The 8,410-nt window shown below is 48.3% G+C and overlaps 2 protein-coding genes across 2 annotated transcripts in view; one reads left to right on the top strand and one right to left on the bottom strand.

Moving 5' to 3' along the window:
* Window positions 1–5,172, bottom strand: part of NARS2 (asparaginyl-tRNA synthetase 2, mitochondrial) — a 63,017-nt gene extending 57,845 nt beyond the window's left edge. Inside the window, exons 1-2 of the mRNA XM_035892700.1 lie at window positions 5,150–5,172; window positions 4,006–4,008 (exon numbers count right to left, since the gene is read on the bottom strand). The gene's annotated coding sequence lies outside the window, so the exon portion shown is untranslated. The remainder of the gene's footprint in view (window positions 1–4,005; window positions 4,009–5,149) is intronic.
* LOC104124734 (HLA class II histocompatibility antigen, DR beta 4 chain-like) lies at window positions 3,513–5,604 on the top strand. Its single transcript, XM_035892694.1, has 4 exons — window positions 3,513–3,535; window positions 4,403–4,510; window positions 4,816–5,087; window positions 5,486–5,604. The coding sequence occupies exons 1-4, from the start codon at window positions 3,513–3,515 to the stop codon at window positions 5,602–5,604; spliced, it is 522 nt and encodes a 173-aa protein (XP_035748587.1).
* The last annotated feature ends 2,806 nt before the right edge of the window (window positions 5,605–8,410 follow it).

The following is an 8,410-nucleotide window of genomic DNA, read 5'->3' as shown; positions in this document are numbered from 1 at the left end:
CAGGGAAAACTTCTAGCAGCTTCTCACAGAAGCCACCCCTGCAGCCCCCCCACTACCAAGACCTTGCCACACAAACCCAATACAGCACCTTATTGCGGCCTTTCAGTGCATAAAGGAGGCTTATAATAAAGACGGAGAGAGAGTTTTTACTAAGGCCTGTAGTGACAGGACAAGGGGCAGTGGTTTTAAATTGTAAGGTGGTAGATTTAGACTGGATATAAAGAAGAAATTTTTTATGATGAGGGGGGTGAGTCACTGGCACAGGTTGGCCAGACAAGTTATGGATACCCTATCCCTGGAAGTGTTCAAGGTCGGGTTGGATGGGGCTATGAGCAACCTGATCTAGTGGAAGATGTCCCTGCCTGTGGCATGGGGGTTGGACTGGATGAGCTCTAAGGTCCCTTCCAATCCAAACCATTCTATGACTCTGTGAAAAAGGGTTACAGTCAGAGCTGCTTCCCCACTCAGCCCGGACTTTGCTGCTCTGTTCTGCCCTTTGCCTGCAGTCATGCTGTGGGAAGGCAGCGACTGAAGGTGTCTGCTGTGCTTGTGGTCAGAGGTTGTCCTATTCCTCTGCCTCGATCTTTGGAGTACAGTGGGTGAAACAAGAGACAGCAGCAGTGTGATGCCCCAGGGCCAGGAGGTGCTGGGAAGCAGCTTTGGCAGTGACACTGCTTGTAGGGAGACAAATCCCTGCCTCGCTGCAAAGTCTCAGGTAAAAAAAAAAGAATTGCTGGCCAGAGACCTCATTCAAAAGAAACAAGCTGGGCTCATGAGAAAGAGAAGAGAAAAGCTTTGTAGATTTTGACTGGTTTCGACTTTCCCCTGTGGTGCTTTTTATCTGTGCATGAAAAGCTTCTTGTCCTCAAAGTCCCCATGCTGCTTGCCAGGGCCTTCTTTCACCTCTGCCTTTGCTCCCAGTAAGTTGATGTCCCCACCTGTGGCTCTCAGTCTAGACCTGAGCCCCAAGCTGCCTTGGAAGGCCATCCCAAGGAATTAGAGCTGCAGAGCAGGGACATGGGGCATAACTGGGTGGATGAGAAGGACATTCAGAGGAAGGACAGAAGACCGCAGGGAGGGCTGCAGGGAGGGTAGGTGAGAACTGGGCTAGAAAAGCATCCTCAGCCAATGAGGACAACTAGTCCAATGTCCATCCTCCGTGCCGCTGCAAGGAATCGGGCAGAACGCCTGGACATGTGCAGGTTACTGCCTCAGTGCTGGATGGAAACACAGGGACGCACATGTGTTGGTGATCCCGAGTGAGCAAAATTAGTTTTCTTTCAATGCCAATCACCATGCCCTCCTGTAAGGGCCAGCATTGAGCTTTGCTGTGTGTTGGTACAGTGTTGTGATGGGGTTTCTTACAGAATCGCAGCCCAGGAAGGAGCTGGTACTGCTACAGTGTCAGGCAGAGATGCAGGATGCAAATTGCTAGGAAATTAGTGCTCTATCGTTCAGGGAACTCTTTACTTAATGTAAGAATTAAACGAGTGTGTAATGACCGTTCAGCGCATGTTACGTGTTCTCTCTGCCCAGTCACAGATGGTGCTTTTATCACTGCTCTCAGCTATAGGTTTTTCCTCTCTTGTTTGGCCCATAGTGTCCCAAAATATTTTTTCCAGGCTTATCTGACTAATAAAACCCTCTCCAGGCCAGATAAACAATTAATTTAGGAAATAATTAGGGAGTAACACCAATGACGGTGTCTAAATGCAGCAGGAAAGGGGTAAGGTCCTTCCCCTCAGCCTCATGTGCTCCAGGGCCAGCTGTGGGTCCTTGAAGAGAGGTGGGTAATGTGGCAAAGTCGGGCCTCAAATTTCTAGGGCTGGACTTGAACTTTTCCCATCCAGCTGAATATCCTTCCTTCCAAAAGCCAAACGGTATCACTGGAGAGGGCAGGAGTTTGGTCCATCAGCCCCCAAAAGAAAATGGGGATGAAGCACTAGCAGAGTGCAAAGCTGACGGTCTCCTGGGTGGCTTCTCTGCCCTCAGAGCTCAGCTCTGCATCAGCTGCTGCTCCATACACTCCTATCTGCTCCATACTCCCTTTTGCTGAGTTCTTCCCCTGGGGCTGATGCTTACTTACGTTGCTGTGAGCTGTTCCACGCTCCTGGATTGCAGATCATGTCCGTGTGCTGACAGGCACAGTCTCCAGCAATTTCTTTTAAGAGGGTAGGGGGGCAGACAGGGATTTCCATGTTCCCAGAACTCTCCAACAAATATCAACTTGGTCCCAACAGAGCTGACCATCCTCTTTTCACTGCTGGATGCTCTTCTCGCTGGCCAGTAGCTTGGCGACATCAGCACCATAAACCATAGCCCCAGTGATGACCCCAGGTCTCAGGTTCTTTCATTTGGTCCTTATGGGTCCCTACAGTGCTGGAGCTAACTCATAGCTTTGCTCCCTGGTACAAGAACTGGGTGTTTTAGAATGGTTTAGGGTGTCTGCAAAGATATAGCAGTGTCTGAATGTATATTTTGTTTCTTTCCCTGTGGAGCAGAGCTCTTCTAAAAGCTCTGCAGAGGGCACTGGTGCTGTTTGTGGATCAGATTAGTCAGGCAAGTCTGGGCTGGGAGGCAGAAAGCTGGTTGTCAGGGTGTCCGCGGGGAGGGAGGTTTAAAGGATGATGAGAAATAATGATTCTCCTCTACTCCCGGCTGGGTGTGCGGGCTGCAGAGAAAGCATGGAGCAGTGGTGGGAAAGGGCTTCCAAACAGGTAGTGTCAGTTTGGGGGCAGGAGCGGAAAACCAGCCTTATGCTTGTAGGGCACCACCTCTTTGGCACCGTCCCCATGGCAATGCCCAGCCTTCATCTGGCAGGAGAAGTGCTCTGAAATGTCTCCTCTGTGGATGTTCCAGCCTGGTGCTCTAGGTCCAGACTGTCTCCACATGGAGCCTCAGCACCCATGCCCTCTACATCTTTCTGTTCTGTAGCTTCGTCCTTTCTAGAAGGTGGAGGAAGAACTGCTCCGTGCAGTTTTGCTTTTGAAGTGAATCTGTCCTTATTCCCTTCTGATTCTGAGGCTTTTAGCTTCAGATCCTCCAGATCTGGCCAGGGAGTGGGACTCCTAAGAAAGGCAAGGAACAGGATGGGAGTAGGATGAAGCAAGAAATCAAATCTTGCCTCCTCCAAGATGACTCTCATCTGTCTGGTGTCTGATGACATGAACCTGATTTGTCCACATAGTTCAGAATTGGAGGTGCAGAGGTTACAGAAAACCTCTCTCATCAGGGCTGGGCATGTGGAAATCTTTTCCATCTCTCCTGAGAGGCCTGAAAACATATTTCCCAGCAGTGGCATCTCTTTCTGATTTTGAGGGCTCTTTCAGTGAGGGCTTTTGTCAGCAGCAGTGTCCACTGTTCATGGACCTCTGATCTGGAGTCCTGAGCATCCACAGAAAGTCCAGCAACCTTTTGACTATATTGCCAGGAGATCAACCTTGTACCTTTTCCTTGACGTTCAACATACTGCCTTCTGGGCAGATAAAGGACTATACATGCAGGCCGTAAGCATGTCCTCCCAAAAGGAAGAAGAGTAAGGCAGATAAATCCTTGTTAACCTGTGGATAATATGCAGTTCTTCAGTCTGACGGACTCCCCACAGTTATGAAGTTGTCTTGCTGTATCAGTGGATGCCCTTTGGTGCCCTTAAAGGTCCTAGTTTGAAACTTAGATGCACAAGATAGTCAACATCCTGCTGTGCCTTAGATGTAGGAATGGGGACACTGTGATTAGAAAGTGCTGGCCTTTTTTTCAGTGATATCTTGGTAACCTGAAACGAAGCACATTTGTCTTTATTGCAAAGTAAAGGATTTGTATTTCTTTGTTTCACAGCAGTAACTTTCCAATGAAATGAGGTATAATATGTAACACATTCCTTCCAATAAATAAAGTCGATTTTCCCTAAGCAAACTACTAGTTTAGGTATTTCATTCTTTCTGTCTCAACTTCCAGGGTTTTTTTCTGAACCCTTTGCTGAAAACAAAACCAAAGCAGATTGAAAACCTGCTTCTTACCACATCCTCCTAATTTTTCTTTATATTTCCCAGCATATGAAGAAAAGGGGACACCCTGTCCTTCTGTCAGAGGGTAACACGTGACTTGGCCTGGCTGACTTCAGGCTTTGGGACAGCTTTGTGGTGCCACTCATTGCCCAGGCTGGTGGGTGAGTAAACACAATGCTCAGAGATACTCTAAGCTTGCTCTGCTGGGGCTAGGCTGTATTCAGAGTCCTCTGAGAGTAACCCTGGGTGCCAGGAAGGGGCCAACCCAGAGATAACACCCCAAGGATGGAGCCCTGGGAGTTGCACCACAGTATCTGAGCTGCTTAATTGACTGTTCTGCTCTGATAGCGCTTGTTTCTGGTGTCTGCTGGTGAAACCCTTATTCTGCCTTCCTCCAGAAAAGATTGCCTCTCTGGGGATTCCTGGGTTCAGAACCTCCTGGTCTGTGGCCTTGGCCGTGATGATAGGGATGAGGAGCACCATGGCTCTGCATACAGACCCTCCAGGTAAGCAGAGATCCTGGATATTCAGGGACAAGGGAAAGCAGCAGGAAGATATCCATCCTGACCTTGTCCCATGTGTCTCCCCCCAGAGCATTTCTTCTGATAGATGATGAGTCCCACCACAATGAAGTCTAAGCCCAGCACAAAACTCAGCGTTCCAGTCACCTTCTTGCTCACGGCAGATCCAGAGAATAGAATCATAGAATCATTTGGTTGGAAAAGACCTTTAAGATCATCAAGTCCAACCATTAACCTAACACTGCCATTCCACCACTAAACCATGTCCATAAGCATGTTCCTGTTGGAAGAGCAGTCCAGAGAGTTAAGGCCCAGGCTAGACAGGGGTGTCACTACATGAGTATCACTCAGCAGGTGAGGTACCTGGACAGGTTCATCTGGGAACAGCAGGAGATCTGTTCCTACAACAGTGAGGTGGGTTTCTACATGGCTTGCATAGAGTTGGGACGGGCAATTGTTGAGTATTGGAACAGGCTGCAGTGGCTTGGCTACCTGTCGGCTTCAAGGGAGAAATACTGCAGCTATAACTGGAGGAGGACTCAGAGTGTGATGGACAGGAGAAGTGAGTCTTTGGAGGGGAGGGGGAGAGTGGCACGGGGAAGCTTGGCTTCCTCAGCCTGGGACCACATTTAACCTCTTCTGCCATCTCCCTGTTTGCCAGCCACTGGATCTCAGAAGAGGTCAGTGGATGGTGGGAGATAGGTCTGAGTTCAGTGGGGCATGGGGAGAATGAGTGCCGTGGATTGGAGCAGCTAACATCTTTATTATGGGTCAAAGACTGAAGCAAATGACTTGCAGGAGCTCTGCAGAAAAGCATGGGACAAGCCTAACAAATGCACGTCCCCCCCACCAATTCCTGGAGCAATGGACCCACCTGAGCTGCGGGAGAAGCAGGGTGCATCTTAGAATCATAGAATCTTTTCCAACCTAAACAATTCTATGATTCTATGATTCCAACAGAAGCATGCTCTGGATCTGCTGTGAGCAAGAAGGTGACTGGCACGCTGGGTTTTGTGCTGGGCGTAGGCTTTGTTGTGGTGGGACTCGTCATCTATCAGAAGAAAAAGAAAGCTGAATAATTCATGAGCTAAGCAGAAATCTGTTCTTAATGGGGCTGCAGAGAGATGTTTTAAAGCCTGTAAGGCTTCACTAGAATTTAGATTTACCATGATAATTTCCTTGAGTTCCCAGCATTCAAGTGGGTTTTATATGGTCTAATCCAATATCCACAGAAGTCAGTGATAGCTTTTAATTTATCTTAACTGATGTTAGATTGGGCTTTCAGTGATGAGAAGCCATTTTCGAACTATCATCAGCTGCTGAAAGGTCAGCCCAGTCCTCTGAGATGCAGTCCTAGGCTGTGGTTATGGTTTCTTATGAGTATCAAATTAGCTACTTCATTCCCAAATGTCCCCACATTGCTTTGTTGCAGACATATTTTGTAGGCTCTGGAAGCAAATACATTCATACTTATTTATAGAAGGATTAAATACTTTTCTTTTGAAACTGTGCAGAGGAGAAAAGAGAGAACATTATCTTCCAGAAAGCTGCATTCTTGTTCTCAAAATGTTGGTTTGCTGAGTAACAGCATCTTACCCCAGCCTTTGCTTTCTGCTTTCTAATAATTTCAGATTATTAGAATCACAAACAAGTACTGGCTAAGTCATTGTTGTGTGATATCTTCCATGGTGCAGCAAGGAATATCCCTCAGCTGAATCCCGTACTATTATTTTTCCCTAAGCAAACTACCTTAAGCAGCCCCATCCAGTGTAGCCCATTGCTCCCATTAATTCTCAGCCTATGGGTTTAGGTCACCAGCATCAGGAGGACCTGAATTCCCTGCCCACCATCACAGCTATTATTAACTAGGGAAGAGAAGGCCTGGTTCTGAAAAGGCTGAAACTCCCTTCCTTGGGCCCCAAACATCCCTTTCCCAGTGAACTATGAGGAGAACGGCATGCAGATTTGACTCTATAGGAATCAATTTTCCAGCCTGCCCAGAACCTGAGCTCATTGCACCTGTGTTGTTCAGGGCCCTGCATTATCCAATGGATAAATGCTTTGGATAGCATCTCAGAAACTGGATTCCCCTACCATAAATTAATCCCCTACCAGAACAGCCTCTGGTGCCCCTGCCATGGGCTCTCTGAGGCTCAGCTGACCCCATGGATCTTAGCAGCTCTGTCCGGTGGCTTAGCACAGGACCACCGTGCGCTTGGAGGTGACGGGCAGAAGGAGCAGGCTGGCAGCTGCTCTGGGACTTCAGAGTTGAGATGCGTCCACGGACTGTTAGGATGAACATGGAAACCACAGGAAAGTCATTCAGGGGAGCGAACGTGGGAGACTCTAACGGGAGCCTGGAGGAGCTTTTCCTATCCCTCAATCGAGCTGCACGGAAACTAGCAATGCTCCAAAGCCTGTGTGAGAAGTTCCTCCATTTCTGCTCTTGTTTTCCCCGCAGCGTTGCCATGCTTGTCTGCTGCAGTCACAGAGGAAGACAACATGGAAAGGGACACACTGCTGGGTGACTAAGTCCATGGCAAACCTCTGTCAATCTGTTTCTGTCTCTCAGAGTTAAGAGGAGCTGTTGCTTTCTGCTTTTTTCCAACACTCTTCCCTTTCCTCCTACTGTTGCCCACATTAGTAGGGTACTGCCTCTTCCCCTCTCAGCAGAATTGTGAATTTGGAACTTGGCAGGCTTGCAAATTCAAGAGTAATCTCTGGTCTTGAGATTGGGCCATTGAGGCTAGGATGGGCTCTGCTCCTGCATGAAGCTGCAGGAGGAAAGCTAGGGCTTCCCAGCCCTGCACACACCCGGAGAGAGACAAGGGGAGTAAATAATAGCATTCCTAAGGAATGTTTTGTACTTTGAGCGATTTGTCTAAGGGTCTGAATGGATTTAATAACTGAGAGCTAATTAAATGTACTAATTAACCCGGTGTTTAATCTTGGCTCTTCGCTAGCTTTCTGTGCTGCTGAAGCAGAGACGTAGTCCCATATATCATGACATCCAGCCACTTTGCTTAATTGTGATTCCTCTGCACATGGTGCGGGCACTCAGCCGCTAAGGTGATGAGAGGAACACGAAAGCCCACGTACAGGAGAAAATTAGAGGGGTGAAGCCAGGCCTGTGTGACTAACAACCTGTGAGATTATTTCCATGAAGAGGATGTTGACAGTCTAATTTGTTTCCCCTCCCCATTATCACCGGTTTGTTCTCATTGACGCCTCTGTTTTGCTAAAGGGGATGGGAACAATCTGCTTCTGCGCACATGATGGCAAAATGGCCATGGTATTCCTTGGTCCCATCCTTGTCACCATGGCTCTGAGCTGCTCTGCTACAACCAGGAGGAGGAGGCTGCTCACTTTCTCTTCTCACCATACTTCCCCATGAGAGGGGGAAGCAGAACAACAAGTAGGACTACCACACTGGGCTTTAGGAGAGCAAACTTTGGCCTCCTCAGGGACCTACTTGGAAGAATTCCATGGGCTATGGCTCTCAAAGGTAGGGGAGTCCAGGAGAGCTGGCTGCTGTTTAAGCAGCTCTTCCTCTGTGCTCAGGACCGGTGCATCCCTGTGAGTAGGAAATCAATTAAATGAGGTAAGAGGCCTGCATGGATGAACAAGGAGCTCCTAGTGAAACTCAAAGAAAAGAGTAAGCTCCATGGAATGTAGAAAGAGGGTCAGGCCACTTGGGAGGCATACAGGAATGCTGCCAGAGCATGTAGGGAAGCAACTAGAAAGGCCAAGGTTCACCTGGAACTAAGTCTGGCAAAGGACATCAAGGATAACAAGAAGGGCTTCTTCAAGTATGTCAGCAGTAAACGTAAGACCAGGGGTAATGTGGGACCGCTGCTGAATGAAATGGGTGCCCTGGTGACAGAA

This window comes from Egretta garzetta, unplaced genomic scaffold, assembly GCF_000687185.1.
Source record: "Egretta garzetta isolate BGI_Z169 unplaced genomic scaffold, ASM68718v1 scaffold323, whole genome shotgun sequence".
In the NCBI taxonomy this organism is placed as follows: Eukaryota; Metazoa; Chordata; class Aves; order Pelecaniformes; family Ardeidae; genus Egretta; species Egretta garzetta.
The sequence above is the reverse complement of the archived record's forward strand: the minus strand, read 5'-3'. Positions and strand labels throughout refer to the sequence as shown.

What these genes read in the sequence shown, in the direction of transcription:
- LOC104124734 (XM_035892694.1), top strand. Translation starts at nt 3,513, where the DNA reads ATGTCCTCCCAAAAGGAAGAAGA. An exon ending in TCTGCATACAGACCCTCCAG is followed by an intron (nt 4,511 to 4,815) that starts GTAAGCAGAGAT and finishes TCCTGTTGGAAG; the next exon opens with AGCAGTCCAGAGAGTTAAGG. An exon ending in GAGTGTGATGGACAGGAGAA is followed by an intron (nt 5,088 to 5,485) that starts GTGAGTCTTTGG and finishes TGATTCCAACAG; the next exon opens with AAGCATGCTCTGGATCTGCT.